The sequence below is a fragment of the Poecilia reticulata genome, chromosome 13 (assembly GCF_904066995.2).
Source record: "Poecilia reticulata chromosome 13, P_reticulata-male-v2, whole genome shotgun sequence".
Taxonomy (NCBI): domain Eukaryota; kingdom Metazoa; phylum Chordata; class Actinopteri; order Cyprinodontiformes; family Poeciliidae; genus Poecilia; species Poecilia reticulata.
Genome location: NC_088842.1, coordinates 24,357,501 through 24,380,196, shown reverse-complemented (window position 1 = coordinate 24,380,196; position 22,696 = coordinate 24,357,501). Strand labels below are relative to the sequence as shown.

The following is a 22,696-nucleotide window of genomic DNA, read 5'->3' as shown; positions in this document are numbered from 1 at the left end:
TAAAGAGTTATATAATAAAAGTGTTTCTTTTATCACACTTTTGGCCTCATTGCTAGTTAATAAATTAAAATAAGTACATCTTGAAGAGTATTCACCATTATGAGAAAACTGTTCACTATGTATAAAATACTGTTCAGACACATTCATCTATAAAATTCTGTTAGCAAATTAAAGAAATTAATGGAATTAGAGGATCAGTCATTACAGAAGTGTCTGAATGTTAGGAACAAACCTAAAATAAATAATATTTTTGTGATGTTTCACTTTCAAACCTAACATAAAACGGGAAAATTATTTTTTATATTTAGTCTAAGATCCTCGATGAAAAACTCAGCTGCTGAATCTTGCAACTCCTTCAATGTAGTCAGAGGTGGCGCCTCATTAGTCTCTTTGTGCAATCACTTAGTTTGTGAGGATGGATTCATCTCGGCAGATTTACACATGGGCCATATTCCTTCTGTGTTTTGATGATGGACTTGGCTGAACTTCAGGTGATGTTCAGGACCTTTGAGATATTTTTCTATTCATTCTCTGACTTTTCAATAACATTTTTTTCTGATATGCTTGGAGTGTTCTTATGTCTTTGTGCTTTAATGGTAGCCAGGATTACTGATTAACCAGTAAATGGACCTTCCGGACACAGGTGTCTTTATACTACAATCACTTGAGACTTACAATGATCTCCGTCCCATTCATTGTGAGACTACCATCACTAACAGACTTATGCTCTATTGAATTAGGTCAGTCACTCTAAATGTGAATATTTATCCAGTCACTTATGTTGAATATTTATATTCAGCAATTTGTAGAAATTCGGTTCACACTTTGAAAAAGTTTGCCTTTTTGTAAAAAAAATAAAAAAAATTTGTGATAATGATGGAATTTTTAAAACAAGAATAAAACAACAAAGGGAGTTATTTCTCAAGATTTTCTACAGAAACAAGATTTATTTATAATATTTGGGAACATTGAATACTTTAGAACAGAAAATAGTCCAAACAGATGAGGTTTGCAGGAATATTCAGTAGTGATGCATATAAAATTTATATCTCAAACATTTAAAGTGTGACTGTCAATTTAAGTGGAGTATTGTTATTAATTTTATCCCCGATCTTCATTCGTTACCAATAGAACTGTTCCTCAATGGATCTCTATTGTTAAATGTACTAACCAGGTAGCCCAGGGGTGGCATCAGGTGGCACTGCAGTCTAACCGGCACAATGCTCCTCATTCTGTTATAACGCACTTCTCCCATGTGAAAGCGAGGAGGGCTTTACATAACACACCCATCATGCTGCAGAAACTGCTCACAGAACCCTAGATCAAAGACTGTGGGATGTTGCCTTTCCCAAATGAGAAAAAGTCCAAAATTCAGAAAAATCCAAACATCAGCAACAGGCTTTAGTATTACTTGAAGGTTTTCTTTCAATTCACAGATTTTACCTTGCCTCTGTTCAGTGACACATGTAGCAAAACAGAAAAAAGAAAAGTTAGCCAAAGATGTACGTTTTCAGTGTTTTGGAAACAAAATTAGTCATCCAACACTTTCCAGTCTAAACCTTTTACAAAGTTCTACTGAGTGTATGCATGGACTGTTTGATTTCACTAAAAGGACTGGAAATTGTGGGATATATATATATATATATATATATATATATATATATATATATATATATATATGTGCTTTCAAGCAGAAATGTGCCGATCAGGTTTTTTCCTGCCGATACCGATCACCCACGAGGGCCGATCACAGATACCGATCACATTATTATTCATTTATTTTTTATCATAAACACTACCGGTTACATTATGTGGAAAAAGGAACCATAAATTCACCTCAATTTAGACAAAAACTTGTTTTTAATAACTTTTTCCAAGAAGAAAACTAAACAAAACAGGCATTGTGCAAATTGTACTGCTATCAATAATACCATCTTTAACAGACTGATGACATATGAAGGCTCTGAAGAGGCTAAATAATGCAAAGAGCCACTGCTGGTTAGAGTTCATTACCAGGTGGAGCAGAAGCGGCGCTTCGTCTGTGAAACATTACTACCTGTAGTGCGTAGCAGCGGTTCAACTGCGAGAACAGAACCAGCGTCTTACATCGCAGCTCAAAGACTTAAATTATTTTGCGGGTTATTTGTTTAGCTTTCTGACCGTCAGGCTAATCCGGGTGAGTGTTTGTAGCTGTGCGCTGCTTTACCTGCCATCTGATCGCTCCGTATGTCTCTTTTACTGCAGTGAGCCTCGATGTAGCCAAACTCCATCATGTATGGCATTGTTTTTATGTCGTATTAGCTTCGTTGTGTTGACGCATTTTGACCTGCTTCACCCCCACATGCTTCAATTTTCCGCCGCAACAAGCAAACTTCCCCAGTCACTCAGTGCGATATAGTTACACATCGCTTAGGATTTGTTGCTGCGCGTTTGCGCAGTATGAAGGAAAGAGCTGCACAGGCAGGCTGCGAAATGAGAAGCAGGTGATCGGTTTATGTGATCGGCAATCACCGATCACACACTTTTTCACGGAAATCGGCTGATTATCATCGGTGGCCGATCAGCAAACCTCTACTTTCAAGTTATTTATAAGTGAAGAAAATTAAAGGCAATGACGTCAGTAAAAGTTTGCTGCAACACAGGAGATGCAATAGTTACTTTTTCAGGAATGTTTTTAGATGTTTAAGATCTTCCAAAAAGAGGCACTGGGTTTTCCTGCTTTACAAAAACTCTCCACAGGATAGCATTTGAAAGGCAATGATAGAGGTGAACGTGAGTCGTCACGAATCTGTGTGCATGTTCTCCGAGTTGAATGCCAAATGTGATATAACCCCCCTGTGCTGTTTGATTCTGATCCTCAAAGCTCAAGCTGCAGAGATTGACATCAGACGACAGACAGACGCCTCAGCCTTGTGTTCTTCATGTAGATGGGTCAAAGACGGATGATGTAACAGCAGCACCAGGGATCCAGAGACACGCTTTATAAACACACTGTTGCCAGTGTCTATTACTAACCGCAAATTAAATATTACATGCAATTAGAAAGTATCCAGCAGCTTCCAAAAGTTCTATAATACTTCAGGTTGACATGATGATCTGACACCAGTCTGATTTGAATTGGTGATCAGATCCATCTAAACTGAGCTCCTAAGCCAATAATCAATGCTCTTCAGGAGATCTAAATAAAAACATTACTAATTTGCAAAAGAACAAAATCTGGATCTTTCAAAAGATACAGAAATAAACCACTTGCAAGTACATCTGGCTTAATGTTTCCTCAACCTCTTCAAGCTTTCAACCTCTGAGGGAGACACAAAATAAGTTATGTGTTGAAAGAAAAGCATGGGCCTCTCCAAAATAGTAGCAGTACGACCTTAAATACTTAGTCAAACTTGGATCATAATTAATTGTTCCAAACTAATCTCATGTAGCTCTTTCTGCATACTTAGGCTCACTGTTCTGCCTCGTCTCGCGTTTTTGGCTGGAGAAATGGCTTTTATCCCAGGACTATCTTGCTTACCCATCTCTGCTGACGAATTAAATCCCCACAGCATGATCCTACCGTGACTATTTTTCAACATCGGAGTGCGATTATGGTGATTCCCACTTTTCTGCCTCAGCATTTAGTTCAACTAAATGGTCTCATCTAATTAGAGCTCATTACATGTGTTGTGTATCCTACAAATTATCTATGGAGGCTTGCAGTGCCGTACTTGCTCTCTAACAGACATTTAAGTAACATTAATCGAGTGATCACATGACACACAGATTATTTCAAAAATAGATTTGGAGGTCATGCATTTTACTTGGGGGCATTGGAGTAAATACAAATATTTCAGATTTATCTTTTCTTTTTCAGTTTTTTGCTTTCCCCCCCACCCCCACTTCACTCATCCGCTGGTCTGTGTTGACCTTTCCCACAAAATCCCAATAAAAACACACAGAAGATTGATGTTGCATAATGTCAAAATATGGAAAGGCTCAAGGTGTATAAATATTTCAAGGCACTGTAATTTCATCTGAAATGTAACAAAATGCACAAGTCACATTCAAATAGAGCTGCATACTCCTCTGCAGCAAACTGCAAACAGGCTTGTCAGAAGTAAAGGACTTGAAGCTCAGAGGTGAACAGAAAAAAAATGAAATTAAAAATAAGACTGAAAAGCGAAAGGCGAATCAGCTCCTGAACTAACCAGCTAACGCACCAGTCGCTCGCGTAACTGCAGCTGGGCACCGTGGGCAGCCCTTCTGACAAAGCGTAGGAGTTTGTGTGTGGTGAATGTGCATCTTCCATTTGTGCATGTTGTTCAGTTTGTGCAGGGTATCCATAGTGTGCCCTTCCATGTTGTGTGTACAGTATGCGTGTGTGTGCGCGTCTGTGGGAGGACTAATGTTGTGCTGCGGTTAGAGTGACGAGGGGGGTTCAAAGGCACCCAGTCATTCTCCAGGGATGAAGAATCTTGCGGAATTTGTTTGCAGGAAGAGGAAAAGCAACAACAAGGATAGACCAAATGCACAAATGCTATATTTGGTAGAGAAAATATTTTGGGCAGAAGAAAAAAAATGCATACAGAAGCTGTAAAAAAGAATGGGCATGGAAAAACAAATAATCGTTCAAGGTATGAAATAGAGATCTCATCCCTTTAGTAATGTAAGGTGAGAACTAAGTTAGGACCTTTAAAGTAATATTTGAATCTGTGACAGCTGACAAGATAAAGGAATTGAGTGGAAAGTCTTTCTGGAAATCAGTTTTACAAGTTCTTGGAGCTGTTGGATAGAAGGACTTCTTGATACACAGGAGGTAAAACACATAAGTCATCTGTCTACTACTATCATCAGGATCTGACTCATCCTGGAGAACGTTTTCTTTTTGTTTTTTTACATTTGTTCAGAGAGGGGAGAGTTACACAGTGTGCACTTTGCAATATTTGAATTGTAGTTCGCACATGATCTCTGAAACTTTATCTCCCATTTCCTCAACTGTCAGTCCACCTTCTGTCCAGACTCCCTGACAGAAATTAGTGGGGTAGATTACACTTAAACCTCTGATATGTTCTAACATCTATCACGTCTCAACATCTGTTCTAAGAGCCGTTCTAACCCGGCTTCAGAGGCGCTTGTTTGAACTGTTTGTAGGATTAGCAGGATCAATTCTACTGTAAACCAGTCATGTATAAACTGCTTTGATTCAGGCTTATTAGCAGTGTGAACAAAAACAAATCTGAGTCAGCAGATGCAGGCTTAGCATTCCAAAGTCATAAAAGATGACAAATAAAAAACACAAAGAGATTAAGGTGGGGGTTTTATCTCAAAAGTTTTACAGAGTGTCAAAACTTGGTCAACTGTACAGTAGTTTGTGTTTCTACACTAAAAGGTCCTGGAAAGACAATCTAAACCAGCTGATATAGTAAGACTTTTTACCAGTCTTAAGAATTGTCTGCACCTGCAGCATACTCGTTTAATGACTCAAGCAACTGCAAATAGGAGATCCTGTTATGTGCTAACAAGCTCACTTTGCACTAACTAAATGAACTACAGACATGTCTGACACCCGATTATCTTGCAGAGTTGGTTCTATAAGAATCTACAGTAGTCACTTGCACACTCACACCTCTCCAAATGAACCGGATTTCTAAGCAAGCAAACTAGAGTTTGATTAAGCAGATCAAACAGGGCTGGTGTGAATGCACCCCCAGTATGTCAAAAAAAAAAAAAAAGAAAAGAAAATCTCTACATCTTTGAGTTTTCTATAATTAATAGCAACATCAGCATCATATAGCGTTGCATTTCATGTGACCAGATTGAACTTGCATATAAGGAGTTTGCAGATATGTGAACGGTCAGAGTTTTGAGTGTCAGACTAGTCGACTAGTCACAACTGATCAAAATTAAGTTCTCAACTCATTGCACTAGCTGATTTCTTTTTTCATCTGCAATTGTAAATGATCAAATCCACTTGTTCTTAAAATGAGACTGGAATTGTACACATTAAAATTGTTTCCATCTTGCAGGAGCAGTGTTTTCATTTCAGTCTCCTTTAAATAAATGTAATTTAATTTGAGCTCAACGTTACTGCTGGTTAGATTATTCATCCTGATGCCAAATTCTACCATCAGGAATGGTCATAAAATCAGAGTCAGAATCGTTTATTGGAATTACTAAAACTACAATTGCAATCGCACTGCTTGGCCAGATGTTTGCTTGTTTAAGACGTGCCTTTTAACATGCACAAAAGGTATTTGCATGTCACACAGTATACTTGAACACCACTAGTTTCATCTTGGCCAAACAACAAGCAGTGTGTGCGTGCTTGCATGTACATGTGCATGCGTGCGTGCATGTGCGCGTAAGAGCTCAGACAGGGCAGGAAGAAACAGGTGGGCTTTAGGGTCAAGGACCTATTAAGTGTGTGACACACAAAGACTCATCTGTGTGTTAGCTTGTCTGTGATGGTTAATAACCAGCATTTGATGCATCAAACCATCTCTCCTCTTGCTCTCCAATCTGTCAGCACTGTGCCTGTGCTGCCAAAGGGGAAGCAGATCTACTTTTCCAGGGGCTCATGAACCGCCAAAGTGTGTTTAATTACACTCCACTGAGGGCAAGCCAGCAGCAATTAAGACAGCAGGGAAACAAGAGTCACTGCTTTAATTTGGAGTTGATGAACACAGGACAGAGCTGGAGAGTCTTTTACACCAAAGAGGAAGGTGATGCTGGAAGATAATGTTGCAATCCCATTTATTTAACACACAATCTTTACACTTCAAAAGAATAACCAGCACATTAGGTCAATATCCGAGGGAAATATCAGGTTTATTTAGCTTCTAATTTGTAGTTTTCAAAGCACTTAATCTATGCGAATGTGTAAAGTTAACAACTCATCAGAATTTGTGAAATAGACAGTCGTTTGTGACCAAGTTTCAAATTTATATTAAATTAACAGCACAAGGGTTTCTGGTGACCATACATACCATAAAGAGTAAATGCCCATCTGGTTATTTTTAATGCCAGCCAAAGTTCAAAAACTTGAATCAGTTCAAAAACTTCAATAGGGATGCACCGATATGAAAATTTTACATGTTCCACTTTAACTATTGGGATGGTTCAAAATGTAGGTTGTTTTTTTTTTTTCAATAGATTTTTAAGGTGTGAGGGGATAATGTCTGTACACCAAGGTCTGTCATCAGCATACAGATTGAAATGAAAGCATCCACATTTTTATGTCAATGTTATGATGACAATGATCTCTCACCACACGCAAGGAGACAAGTCAATGTGGGAACTTAATGGTAGAGAATGTGCTGATGAAGGTGTGGATATATAAATAGAGGCAAGCAGTCTCAGTGTGGGAGGTCAATGATGACAACAGATCAAGACGGGGCAAAGACGAAATGAGCCCAAAAGCTGCCCTCTCATGGGATGATGAAGCAGACAAGACAGGAAGGCATTAAGTTTAGACCAGGGTCTATGTCAATAGCCCTCAGCTGCAGTCTTCCTCTGGCTACCAACTAAGGTAAATACTATGGTATTTAAGGTTACACTAATGTGGGTTTGTGAACTTGAGAATTAAATATGTCTGCTTTAAAAGGCACAAGCTAAACCATTTTAAACACATTCTGATCCCAACTCAGGTTAACATTTATGCGATTCCCTCCATTCCACAGACGAGAGAAAATTTAACTAGAAATGTAAAATTAGCCAAGGTTGAGATAGTTCCCAGCAATAACATGCACACCCAGACATGAACTATGAATGCAAACACCATTCCCACTAACCATTTTTCTGCTAACTCCCTCCAGTATTTACTGGATCTTTGTTGCAAAGTCATTACAAGTATCCTGGCTATGCACAAGGTGACGGCCTTTAAGCAGCCAAGGTAGATACAGCTGAATGTAATCTTATGTCCTCAACAGGATACGCCAACATAATTTAGTTTATCTGAGATATGTTGAAAGTAAACTCAACTCGGGACATGAAAAGTCTCATAGGAGACACGCACAGCTGATAATGAACTGAACATCCTCTGATGTGTCAACGTTGAGTTTATTACAGCAAGAAGTCACCTAGAGGTAACCTGGCTTTTGTTTTGTTCCGACTGTGCATCAGTGTGAAACAATTCAAAAAGAAAGAATCATTCAGATAAAGCAATGCCTGTGCTGGACATCTAACAGCTAACTTTTTTGGACAGTGTCTAGTCGAGATGGATTCCAGAACTACAGTATGTCTGAGATACAATTCCAACAATTAAACACTGTTCAACTTGAAGTATTTATAGACAAAACCAACCGACTCCTGAATATGATGTGGGATTGTAGGAAAACAGAATCTTGGAAAACAAATCTGCATGCTGCTCACTAACAAGCAAACAGTACACAGCCAAAGGGCACAACCCTATCTGAAGGAACAATATTGACTGGCTGAAAGGCTGTCTTGAACGGAAAAGGGATAAACCTTAGGAGTCACACTATGGAGAAGGTGAATATGTTTTTGTAAAGGTTTGTGCTAAATAAAGGTAGAGTAGGGTACAATACCAGAAGCTCAGGAAAACATTATATGGCAACAAAGGAGGGCTTCTCTTTTTAGGAAACATAAAAAAAAAGAAAACCAAAAGAAAACTACATTGTCCAAATGGCCTCATATAGACCCCAAAAAGTAACAGCTTAACTTATTTTGTCCGTCATCTTATAAGCTCAACTGTTTGTTTCGTGGAGCCGGCTTTTCAGAAAGCACCCAAACAGAATGTTCTGTTCCAACAACCAAGATGCATAACTCACTGTCTAACTTGCAAACGTGTTCTTACTCCTCAACTTTTCACCCATTTTGTCACATCAAAAGCACAGACTTTAGCATTTTATTGGGATTTTATGCAATCAAGTAACAGAAAATACTACTGAATTCTCAGACAAAAAGAAAAAAAAAATGCAGGACTTCAAAAAAAAAAGAAAAAAAAAGTGGTGTGATCTACTTCCCATTTCTCAGTACATCTTGAAAAAACATTTCAATGCAATTACAGCTGGAGGCCTGTGGGATATGTCCTTATTTGTACATCTAGAGGCAGAAAACTTTTGCCTAATCTTTGCATAATAACCCCAGCTGTTCAGATGATTTTAAAATTTAAATGGCATATCTCTGGACACCAATATGAGATAATTTTAAAGCAAACAAAAATACATTATGTTTAAAATCAGTGGTTCAGTTCATAGAATATTGTCTTGCACATTTTTATTTAAGAACTTCACACTTTTCCAAACTAATTTCTGTAATGCTCACTCCATTTTCTGTAATTTTTACTGCTAATATACCTCTATGCACATTTACCTATATCCATTATTTTCCAAACCTGGAAAATGCTTAAATGAGATCCAATACTTTTCCAGACTTCACATGAGCTCCATTATTCCCCTCACTACAATTGAACCCTAAAACTAATCCTTTTTTATTTTTGCAGTCAACTTGAAGCTTTTCATCAACCTTTTTCTGCAGAGTTCTGAGATTCAGAGGGTTTTGCCTCAACTGGGCTCCGTTTAATTGAGATCTCAGTTTTCTATTCTCTGTGTAATCAATCTCTGCTCAAGATTTGAGAGCAGGTCGAAATAATGTATGGCACTAATGAAGAGGCACGCCTCAACACTTCAAAGAGCCTCATGTTTAATCATTCAAGCTCTGTCTCTCTCTCTCTCTGCGATTAATCATCAACACAACCCAAAAAGCGTCAGAGAACAAAGAGCAAGTGGAATGCACACTTTTTGATTTCACCTGAACACACTCTCCGCATTTGCTTTGACTTCTTTTGGCGTCTGTCTAATTCACCGTTATTACAAATACCTCATTATGAGACAATATGCTTTGATTCTGTTGTATTAGTGTTTGACCTAAACTTTTCTTTTAGCTTAACCCTTGACTGGGGCAATTTATCAGGGCTGTTTGTCAAGAAAGCAAACAGTGTTGGATAAGAAATTAACTAAATAAAAGCAATTTGTTGGTCTTTAGTGACACAGAGACAACTTTGGTTAAGAGCTTTTGATGCTTATCTGCAAATAAAGCCAGCCCACGTTAAGCAACCACTTGTCTTCTCACTCAGGAAGAAGAGTCGAGGAGCTGTTGACCCATCTTGAACAATAAAAGGAGAATTTACCCATGAGGTAAGTTTATGTTGACAGCGTAAAAGGGAAATTTCCACTATGAAAGCAAAATCCAAGAGCAATGCACAAAACATGGGATTAAGCAAAATATGCTTTCATAATAATTGACTTCATTTATAATGCCCTTTATGTCAAATTGAAATCTTAAAGAGCACAGTAAAGAACACAATATGAAAACATCTATGTGATCGTTAACAAGTCTTAATATTTCTCAATAGCAGTTTCACTTTCACGTTTTTCTACCTACTTTGCAAATAAGATCCCAAGCCACAATAAAAAAGAAATGAAAACTTTATCTGATTAGTCTGTGCAAAAATTGTTGGGGTGAAACCAAGGAAGGACTTTGTTTCAATCGCACTAAATTTTTCCATCAAACCCACAAAAGACGACACAAAAGACGACAAGAACTCCTGAAGTTATACACAATGAAGAGTAACACACTCCGTACCAAGTAAGCTTTGGAAAATAGCCAAACAAGATGAGCAACCAAAATTTTCCCTTGGTGGACTCAGATGTTTGTTGCTCGGAGATTTTTCCGCTTTCAATTTAATCAAAAATTAGTTTCATTTCACGTGTTAAATTTATCCAATATGCATGTCATATCTGAATCCATTTATCAGGTCTTGAGTGCAACTAAGTGTTTACAAATCAAAATTTGTTCATGAATCTAAAAAAAAATTATAAGTTTTTTGCCATTTTATATTATTTAAGTTTTTTTATTTTTTGTATTTAAGACCTCAAAATTTGCTTGCAAGGCTCAGCACTTAGCAGATGCAAGATACTAAGCTCATTATTAAACTTGCATCTAAAATAAAGCTTTGCACATTCTATGTTTAGACCGTGTTTAAGACAAAATATAGTTTTAGGGAAGTTTGGCGTTCTCTAAACATCACTAAAAACTTCTTCACAATGATGACACATGGTGATGACAACGTCATGCTGTGGTGATGCTTTGGTGTGAAACAATCCTAAAAAAAATTTTTTTTTTTAAACTTTAGCGCAAAGAAAGACTGCATGTTGTTGCAACTCATATCATCCAGATATCTCCAAAGAGTTGTCATGGATGGTGATGATATGGGAAGAGAGGATTTCTGGTAGCAACAAATTTGAAGAGACCTCTGACTAAAGACTGTTTCAGTAAGGCAGCAGAAACAATGTTCTACATCAACATGTCATGGATGACACCATCTTTCATTGGCAAGCACTGCTAATCCATCTCATCTGGTTTTGCTGCTCATTTTTAAATCTCAGTCTGGCTGTATAGCTAGAGAGCAGGTCAGAGAATCGAGGTCATGATCCTTGCCCATTATGATTGATGAAAAAATGGCTTGAACTTCTTTCTTCTCTCTCTGATCTTTGGCCCTGCTCTGCATCCATGAAGCATTATTTTTTTAACTCATCTGGGATTTGGAGTTCAGGTTCATTTCAGCTTTTGAAATAATCATCAGCTACTTTTAGTTGTAAAAATAATACCAGGTTGTCATGATTACATAACTGTTAAAATATAAAAAACTAAGAACATTTTAAAAAGTGTATTCTGTGATAAATTACACATGTAGGAGAAATAGTTACAACTGCATCGTAACCTTCTGCATAAACATTAACTGACTAGAGATTTTCACTCCTTACACCCAAATTTAGATACACCAAGAGCTCTTACACCTTCAGAGTTACACTAAAAACATCCTCAAATGCCTCTATGCTCGGTTGGTTAACAACATTCAAAGACATGTGGGAACAGAAACATAAATATCTGGTTTAAAAACTAAAAACAAAATACTTTCTGATGACGGGTCACCTCACCTGCATGCCTTTGGAAGGCAGAGTCTAAAAACTGGGCAAAATAGTTAGCAAACCACTAATCACATTCTGCACAAGACAAATTTTTAAGCACATTTATCAAAAAATACTGAAATCTTCCAAGTTGACAGATACGTTTTAATAATACATGAAATCCAATAAGCCTGGAAGAAACTTTCATTATGCCTTATGCCTCCATTTTATGGGAAACAGATGGGCAAATTAAATTATGCTTCTTTAAAAAGAGTCAGGCTTAAGGTTACAGTATGATTTATGCCCAGTGTTTGGCACAACAAAGATTATAAAATTATTAATTAAAATCAACCACATATCTGCACTTTTATTGGAGTGGTTCAGATAAACACAGCCTTTTATTGTGGAGAAAGACTTGTCACGCCACATGAAATGTTGAGTTATTAACTTTACACTTCAAGAAAGGGAAAAAAATCAATGCCATTATACAGCACATAATAAAATGTTACCTTTGATCACATGAAAAAAATCTAATATTGCTGATAAAACAAATGACAGACAATCCACTGCCTCAATAACGAGTGACTATGCACAGCAGACATATCTGCAGATCAGGTGTTAATAAATGTGAACCGATGTCTCAGTTTGAGGTTTACCAACGGTACTTTGAGGCAGGTTTTACCGTCTTAGAGCTTGGCACTCCTGACCCCGCCAGCTTTTCTCTACAGCCAGCTTTTCATTCTCTCTCACAACCGAACCACACTGGCCTCTTTGAGCATCCGCTGCCCACAACAAAACCCACACAACCATCACGACTGCCAATATCACACAAAGACACCATGTTACTACAGCCCACAGCGAGGAGATGGAAAGAAGGCAGGAGGGGGGAACTGATGGTAAACGAGGTTACTCTCATTTTGAAACCGTTTTCTATTTCTGTTTGGTTCTATGTAGTTTATGCCATTGTTTTGCAGCTGGGTTGAGGAGAGTTCGACAACAGCCGTCGGGTTTTTACTTATTTATTTTTCTCCCTTACAGAGAGCCGTAGGGCCGAGCACGAGACCTGCCAGGGTGACGGAGTGTCCAGTGCTGAATCAGCGGGTCGCAAGTTGTGTAATCTCTCACACAACCGCACACACAGATTAACAGAACACAAGGTGGGGGGAGGAGAGGACCGTTTTTCCTTTTACAAAGAAACTTTTTCAAACAGAGGAAACGGAGGCCCAAAGTGGTGTTACAGCTGTGGTTGCTCTTAATTTAAAGCCTCAGTGCCACTGAACTGGTCCGTATAAAACTAGAAATAAAATGGGGATTCTTTTGGCCTGACGGAAGTTTTATCCAGAAACATTCACACAAAGTTCCCTCTTTACCAAAATGAGGAACATGCTGAAGATCTCTGCTCCACAAAAACACATCCAAGCACTCAGAAGTGACTTATACACTACAGTTTCACAAGACAACATAATACCTTACATAGCAAATATATGAAATAAAAATGTAGCCACTTGTCTCAGTCACAGCCACCTGTTAGTTGTAAAATTAATAATAAGTAATAGAGATGTGCCGATCAGGTTTTTTCCTGCTGATAGCGATCATCCCTGAGGGCCGATCACCGATACAATAATTTTTATTTTTATTTTTTTTTAAATCAAACACTACCGGTTACATTATGTGGAAAAAGGAACCATGAATTTACCTTGATTTAGACAAAAACTTGTTTTTAATAACTTTTTCCAAGAACTAAACAAAACAGGCATTGTGCAAATTGTACTGCTATTGATAATACTATCTTTAACAGACTGATAACATATGAAGGCTCTGAAGAGGCTAAATAATGCAAAGAGTCAAAATAAAACCTCTCAACATTGCCAAAAAAATTAAAGTATAAAACTTAACATTCAAAGGCAAATACAGGATCCATTACAATAAACAATCCAGAGTTACTGAATGAAAACTTCCTGATAGCATGGCGGCTAGCTGATTACTGCTAGTTATGATTGGCTGTTTCTGACAGGAAACCAGGATTTGTTGCTGCGCGTTTGTGCAGTGTGAAGGAAAGAGGAGACCAGCTGCACAGGCAGGCTGCGAAATGAGATGCAGGTGATCGGTTTGTGTGATCGGCAACAAGAGACCGTGATCGGCGATCACCGATCATACACTTTTTCACGGAAATCGGCCGATTATGATCGGTGACCGATCGATCGGCACACCTCTAATAAGTAATATGCTTTTCTTAGAGACATCTCATTGAAAATATTAAAAAGAAAGGCCAATGACAGAAGGAGCACAGCAGACAGGCCAGAGATAAAGCAAGGTTAAGTTTTAAAACAATACTAATCTACTACGAAATCTAGAAACTTGACATGTCACGCAAGCAGGGCTTTAATCAGAAAACCCCTCTCTGCAACTCTGGAGATGCTGCACAGATCTACAACTCAGCGGTGTACACTCTGTAAATCCATTCATTGTGGAAGTGTGGCAAAATGGACACATCTGTTGCAAGAAACCCATAAAATGTCATTTTTGCAGTAGAGGACGCAACAAACATGGTCAGATAAATCTTAGCATTAATGCTAAACAGTATGAGAGAAACAGGACATCCACACAGTGCACCATGCAACACCTTAAGACACATTAAAATTTAAGACGACTTTATTACAAGTTTTAGAAGGCTTAAGAGTTCAATGTTAGTCAGGTTCAGCTGAATAAAAACAACTAAAAGCTCCACACAGACTTTCTTTGAGATGGCCAATATTTATGCAAAGTGCATCAGTAACTTATGAGCCTAAAACCGAGACCCAACAGCCAGCACAACTGTCACTTGCACCAACATACTGAACATTATTCCACACCGAGTCTCGCCCGAACAGCAATGAACACATCTATTGTCTGATGTCAATGGAGCCGCCACACTGAACTCCTGACACATACAGTAACCACTATGACAGCTGTCAAGATAACATTCCGCTAGTTAGATTTGACAAACATTTAATTTGAGCTGCACACATACAAGTCTTAAATTTTTCTGCACACCAGTTTATTTTAAAGGAGTTAGCAGGGAAAACTAAATGCACACACAGCAAAAACTTGCATATTTTAAGAAGGATGGAAAAAAATGACCAAATAACTAAAATATTGCATTGCTTCTTTTTAATTTCAGAGCACACTACAATGTTTACCAACAAATCTGTGAGAATCACATCTTCAATAAAATGCATAGTGTCTCAAAATATTACAAAACGGTTTACAAGAATAGTGCAAATATTTTCTGATGTAGTAATGTAACTAAAGTGCAGTGTTAGAGATATCATGTTTTGTTCGAACATGATATCTTTTTGGAGATGCGTGTGACAAAAATTTAGAAACAACGTTTTTAGATGAATGAAATTACTTTATAATCCAAAACTGCCATGGGGTATAAATAATTATAAGCCTAATAATATGCACTTTGTGAATTGAAAGAGGGGAGCTTTCTCATCTTTTTTTTCCTGTTTTATTCAAGTCTGGCTAAAATCTAGTCTTAAAAAGGTAGGACACTGGCTGAATCTGAATCCGCTCTCTGTGCTTGTAAAGTCAATGAATATGTCCTGCTTAACACTTTAGAAACGTATCTTTAGCCAACTGTGTCACCTTGTCTGTGTACGTGGGATGTGCAATAAAGCCTTCAGGAACACATAAGCGACACACAGCGGCATACACGCGAGAAAACACAACAAGTTGAACTTCGTTCAAAATGTGTTGAAACAAGTTTGTCAGTCTGCTAACTCCAGACTTACAGACTCATACTTGAATTTTTAGCATGTAAATGTCACAATGGATCATTCGGCTTATGTCATTTTCACAGTTTCCTTGTATTTCCACTCTAAATAAACTTTTAAAAACATTCTGCTGTGTAGCTACCAGATGAAAGCCAGGTGATACAATCCGTCAGTCCTGGTTTCGGAGACCAGGGAGAGCCGAGGATAAATACGAAAGTGCCAAAATGCAACAAGTGAAACTCACCAAAGTTTGTTCATACTGCAAGGCTCGCTGGTCCGAACCGTCCCCCGCCATGGCTCTGCTCCGTATCTCACCCGGCGACTAGATGGAGGGATTTTCGGCTTGGAAGTGACAAGAAACCCGGTCAGCGACGTCTCTCCGCGCGCTGGCTGGTTAAAGCATCAGTCTGTCTCAAGTGTCCGTACAGCAGTTCACTAGGTGAACTCTAACTTCACGCTGCGCCTCTGTTATTGTGCTAAAACGCTTCATTTTATAGCTTTAGTTCCCAGCAAGAAACACGCGCGAGGCGGGACTTGAGTGTGGAGTGGAGCCCAGCCTCCTTCCATAACCAGTCAATCAAGGCGAAGAAAAACTCGCTGCGTGGGACCTTCACGTGAGCTCATAAACCGGAACAATGAACCTCCATTGAAAATTAGTAGGGAATTCCTTCTGCCCAGGTGGAGGGTGATTACCCGGGCTTCCGCAATGTATGTAACAGCAAAAACTCTCTCAGGCCACTTTATTTAAGTACAGAATCAAATGTTTCATGGCATTTAAGTCAAGACAAGTTCATTTGATTAGCACATTCCAGCAGTTCAAAATGGTTTAGAGTAACCAATTATGAAACAAGTAGTAAACACAAAACGTTGAAATATTAAATATACTGATCAATATTCCAGATTTATTAATCAAAGGCAACTCTAAACAGGTGGGTTTTCATAGTTGTTTTGAAGGAACTCAGCGTTTTAGCTGTTTTGCAGGTTACTGGGAGCTTGTCCCAGATTTGTGGAGCGTAAAAACTAAATGTTGCTTCTCCTTGTTTGGTTCTGGTTTTAGGGATGCAGGGTAGATTTACACCAGAACACCTTATTGGTCTGGAGGACTGGTACAACGACAACACCTTACCTTAATGTATTTTGGTGCTAATTAAAATACACTCATTAGGCATTTGTAAAATAACAAAAGTATTTTAAAGTATACGTTCTGAGCTATGGGGAGCCAGTGTAAGGACTTTACAACTGGGTAATGTGCTCTTTTTTCCCAGTTTTACTGAGAACGTGAGCCACTGTATTCTGGATCAGCTGTCTAGCTGATTTTTTTTAGACAGACCTGAAGCCACTGTTGCAGTAATCAATTGGTCTAGTTAAATGCAGGATGAGTTGCTATAGATCTTATTAGGACATTAGTCCTTTAATCCTGCGATGGACTGGCAACCAGTCCAGGGTGTACCTCGCCTCTCGCCCGTTGACCGCTTTAGATAGGCACCAGCACCCCTCGCAACCCCACTAGGGATAAGCGTGTAAGAAGATGGATGGATGGGTGGATGGATGGATGAATGGATGATCCTTTAATCTTAGAAATGTTTTTCATGTGACAGAAGGCTGACTTTGTAATTTTCTTTATGTGTTTTTGAATGTTCAGATCTAGGTCCATCACTACCCAGATGGACCCAAATTTTGGGCCTGATCACTAGATTCTAGCTGTAATAATCAAAGCTACGTGTTGACTCTAGATCAGTGGTTCTTAACCTGGGTTCGACGTTCGATCGAACCCCAGGGGTTCGATGAGTCGGTCTCAGGGTTCGACGGAGCCTCTGCCGCGGAGGTAAAGACACACTTGTGTAAAGTCGTGATGACGCGCCCCGCTTTGCCATCACTTGCTGCAGAGGATCACGTTACATTGCTTAGCCAATCAGAGCTGCGGAAGAGCCCTGATTGAAGGAGCTCCACTCTCAGCATGGATTTGAACTTGTATCTTCAATTACTTCAGCAAAGCTCACAGTTTTTACCAAATTCTGAAGCTTTCGGTGTATTTCTAAATCTGCTCCTTAGTTGCATCTTTTCGGGGTTGCTACTGCCTCTAGTGGCGGGGGCGTGGTAACACAACTAATATAATTACATTACTAAACCAGAATACCGCAAAGTCTTTATTATTATTAATTTTTCATTCTCTTATGAATGTAGAGCTAATTAAATGATCTAAACAAGACCTTAAAGTGCTTCCAGTTTATCTCGATGGCCAACCTGTTGAAACTGTGGCAAATTTTAAATACCTTGGGTTGTTCCTGGACAGTCAGCTCAACTTTGCTGAAAACACTGACTATATTTTGAAGAACTGTTCTCAGAAACTCTACCTTTTTTAGAAGAATTAGTGATCATGGGGTCACCCAACTAGACTCTAGTTGGATCACCCCTATGTCTTGAATTTGGGGGGGAAAAAAATAATTTTATTTATCACTACAGAAGGGTTCAGTGAATGCGCATATGAAACTGGTGGGTTCGGTACCTCAAAAAAGGTTAAGAACCACTGTTCTAGATATTTCGTCTTTAGATCCAAACATAATAATAATCTTATAGAGTAGAAAGATAGGAGATTAAGGTGTAACCTGCTAAGGGATGTTTAACCAAATGTTAGTGTGGATGTATTTTTGCAGTGGAGCCTTTAATCAGAGTGCTTATACATAAAATTTTGGCCACAATATTGTTTGCAATTCAAGTTGGGCTGCGATTATTGTTGTAGCTGTTTTTTTCCAGAGCAGACTTGATGACACATATCTGCAAAAACTTCCCAGGTTAAAGTTCATCAAGCATCAAAGTATCCATACCTACAAGGCATCTGACACAATAGCAGGTCTCTAACTCAGCTGAGTGGAATCCAGTCAAAGGTGTGTGCAGGCTTATTTCTGTAACACTCAGATGAATTCATAATGCATTACACCTTTGAGTGACACTTGTATATATTTTCCATTATGAAAAAATAATGTTTTGAAAGTATTTTACCAGCTTCCAAACCCTGCTAACGTCTAAATGGTAAAGGTTTCACTATCATATGACAGTTCACTTCATATTATTGTCAAATAAATCCTAAATAGAGCTTTACAATCAACTCTAAAATTATTTTTGAACATCTCTGCATCTCTGGTTCTAATGACTTAATGTATTGACTTTTTGCAATGGAAACCATTTTTTGCTTTATCTTTTTGACTCATGCGCTTCAAAAAGGACAGTGTTATGTATTTTGCAGAAACATAGTGCCATTTTATAGCACAATGAAGTAACTATGTCACTGTCAGTTGTTATGAAAATGCTTCATATATCAATTATTGAAACCTACAACGATAATATTATCACATATATAGATAGTTGTTTGCACTTCTCCTGAACATCATATCCATTGCATATGTTTTTAATCAGACATCTATTGCATACATTGACCTCAGAGGCAGTACTCTGAAGATCTGGCAAGTTCAGTGGTGGTGAACTGGACCACTGTGTGGAGTCAAGTCTTTCTCTTTCTTTGACCTCTTTTAATACATAGCGCTCTTTGCCGTCACATATGAAAATTACCTCAGACATTTTTAGCATTTCCCTTGCTTTGACAGTGCAAATTGTCCCTGCAAAGCCTATGCTAAAAGTCAAGCCTTTTTCCAACACCTTAAAGTTTTTAAGGTATCTTTATAATTTATCCAACATTTGCAAGAAAACCTTACGATCACCTGAGTGTTGGTCCCCCTTTTCCTGACAAAACAATCTTGATGAGTGAAACCATGGACTTCAGTTACAGAACATAGAGAAAATCTTACTAAGGAAAAAATAATGGTAAATATCAATTAGGATATCAGTAGTGATACATGCCTATTTTCTCCTTTCTCTTTCTTTGACCTCTTTTAATACACAGCTCTCTTTGCCGATCAAAAACTCTCCACAAGAGATACAGGATGCTCTGACCAGTTGACATCACAGTTTCACCCTTGTCAAATTCACTTTGAGAACAATATGTTTACTTTTTAAATAATTTTATGATATAAAAATATCCAATATCTATTTTTGTGTCAGAATGGGTTGTATGTTGAATGTACGCTTAGTTGAATACAATTATTTTGTAAATAGAAGTTTACCCAAAAGCTTAGAGTGTCTCCTAGAAGGCCTATTTCTTTGCTGTATTTTTCCAAGAACTGTTCCTCTGGGTACATAAATAAAACCTTTATTTACTATGTCTGTACAGCTCACACCCATGTGAGTACAATCATTACTCAAAGATTTCTTCTAAGTATAAAATCTGTTTCTAGTGTATCCACTGTAGTTTGGATGAATAAGTGGAAAATTGTTCAAAGTATTTGATGTCAAAAGATCAGATTTTAACGTCAGGTCAGTTGAGCAAAAGATAGCTCTTTCTGAAGTTCGACTTGCGGTTGACTGAATTTGTCCTGAGATGCTTGATATAAAGAAACTGAAGTGTTTGATGTTCTGTGGCAGTGATGTGAAGGAAATATGGGAAAATCTATTCATAGCTGTCAACAGGAGGTTCACCTTAACACAAAAGAACAAAATCACTCAGGTTTTATAGATTGTTAAAAAATGCGTGTGTTCTTGTGTTAATGATTAGACTGACTGCTTTGTGCAACGCATGTTTGAAAGTGACAGCGTTTGTGGCTTAAAGTCCTTAAGAAATCAATCATGTAATGTTTAAACGCTTGCATGCCATCTCGCTGCCACAAGTTCACCAACATGTGGTCAAATAATTTCAAGAAAGTCGATCTTATTGAGATTTTACATCTGGCCTTAACTCAAAAATTTAATACTGCTTTTATCAAATAAAAAGCTTTTTGTATGAATAATGTTGCACTTGTGGTTGTTGATTTTTGTTGTTTTTTAGATTTGGTTGCTGTACTTTGAACCCAGACAATCACAGGGTAAGCATCCTCTGTAACGTCAGAAAATCTTTAGTTATACACTCAAATAATGCTATAATAGGCATTTCATTGGAATAACAAGCATTCCTCTGTTAGAGCAGCTGTTTCAAGGTTAAACAAGGATTCCAAGAAGCTACTAATTTGCTGTGGAAAATAGCTGGAGGTATGAGATAAACACAAATACTCAGCCTCAAGATCAGCCAACGAGCCATTTTCCATCAGTTACCCAGATCAGGGTCATGGTGGCTACATGAAAACTGATTTCAGTCATTTTTTAATCCTGACCATTGTTTTAAAATGACGGATAAAATAAAACAGTCAGATATCAGTTAGCTAATCAGCCCTGGTCCATTTTTCCAGCATTCTCTCTCCTAGTACATATACACACTTTATTCTCCCACTCCTTTCTGGTTTCTCCTGTTATCTCCTGTTACTTCCCTGCAGTTTTCCCTGCCATCCTTCATTTCCTGGGTTCCTGTGAAAGCAAAACAAATTGAATACCTTTAGGCATGTATTTATTTATTTATTTATTTATTTATTTATTTATTTATTTATTTATTTATTTATTAAATCATCAAAATCTACTTGATGCCTCTGGGTCCATCAATATCAACACAACCTGCAACATGACATCTTGGGGTATGTCTCTTTCAGCTTTCCAAATGTAGAAACGGTTTTTTTTTTTCTTCTTAAATAACTATTCTTAAATAACTATTAAATAAAATTGGATGGAGATTAGCAACAGTAATTTTCAAATCTTGCAACAGGGTCTCAGTTGGATTAAGACTTGTAGTTTGACCAGGCCATTTCAACCGATGAAAATGCTCCACAGTTATCACAGATCTATTGGTGCACTGTTCTTAATGCATCTTAGCTGCGCTAAAAACCACACAGAATCAGTTTTTCACTGATCCCAGTGGGCCAGTCACTTTGTAGCTCTGAAGCTGGTTTTCATGGCACATTACAAGTTTTGTAAAATTGTATTATAATCTCTACAAGTTACTAGTGCCACTTTATCCTCCTGGCTTCTGTCTACTCTTTGGGTTTATATTTAATAAGAGCTATGACAAATATAATTACTTTTTTTTTAAAATCTGAAAACCTTCCTCCTTTGGCCTTTAAGTAAACAGTCTATGTGTATTTTGGAGGTGAGCGTTCTTCACCACAGCTGGGGGCTCCATTCAGTGAGCATGTGATGATCTGTATCCTGAAGAAGCCTGAAGGTTTTTTTTGTTTGTTTGTTTGTTTGTTTTGTTTTTGTTGGGTGGATTTTCATCTGTCTCAGCTGTGGCAACCAGGACCCTGATATCGTGCACCACCACAGTCTCACTGTGGAAGTTATCTTCATGGTGTGGTCTGGTGTGAATGAAAACCAAATTTTCTAAAACCATCACAAACTGGAATTTAGGCTGTTGACTGCAGCACATATTTAAAACCAAATATTGAAAAGATTCAGAAATAAATGTGAAATAAATTCAGAAATGCAAACACAAGAGCTGAGTGGGAAAAAAACGGTTTCCTTCTGGTATCAAAGCCTCCTGCGGCAAAGCTGATTGTTTAATTTGTTTAGAGAGGACAGTGTGATCCATGCCAAAGATTACTGCACATAAATTACAGAAGCATGAGAGGCTGTTTTTTCTGTAGGACCTTATGATCCCTTTAGGCATTTTTTCATGTGAATCAGAATGTTTGATCCCCACATTTAAGTCAAAGTTGCTCTCAAGCATGAGGTCATAATGCGCCCTCTTCTGGTATAAGAATAAATGGCCTAATTTGACTGAAACTGGTTTTAAAATACTCTAGAGATTCATACACTGTTGCTGTGATCTACATTCTGAAGATTCCTCAGGTTACACTTACTGGGTTCCCATGTCTTTGATCAGATTTCTGTTCAAAACTCATGATGACAGTTTTAAATATCAACTTGTCACTATGTTAGCAGCATAATTCTCTTTCCTTCTCCATTTTGATGAAACACTAACATGTCAATAGAATGCAGTCACTATAAAATCAGATAATCCTCTAACATAGCGGTTCTCAACGTGGGCGGTAACGCCCCCCGGGGGCGTTCAGAGGACTGCAGGGGGCGCTGGCGGAAATTTTTACAAAA

General features: G+C 38.0%; 1 protein-coding gene across 12 annotated transcripts in view; it reads right to left on the bottom strand.

Annotated features, from left to right (window-relative positions):
- LOC145554536 (chloride channel protein 2-like) overlaps positions 1-22,696 on the bottom strand; it is a 126,432-nt gene that overhangs the window by 85,176 nt on the left and 18,560 nt on the right. For 2 of the 12 annotated variants that reach the window (XM_081614541.1, XM_081614540.1), the window contains exon 1: positions 15,918-16,312. The exons of 1 other annotated variant lie outside the window; for it this stretch is intronic. In XM_081614541.1, coding sequence (XP_081470667.1) covers positions 15,918-15,968 — 51 coding nt within the window. In that variant the 5' untranslated portion in view covers positions 15,969-16,312. Of the gene's footprint in view, positions 1-15,917; positions 16,347-22,696 lie in introns of those variants that run through there. 9 more of the 12 variants (XM_081614543.1, XM_081614542.1, XM_081614547.1 and 6 more) reach the window with 7 other exon arrangements.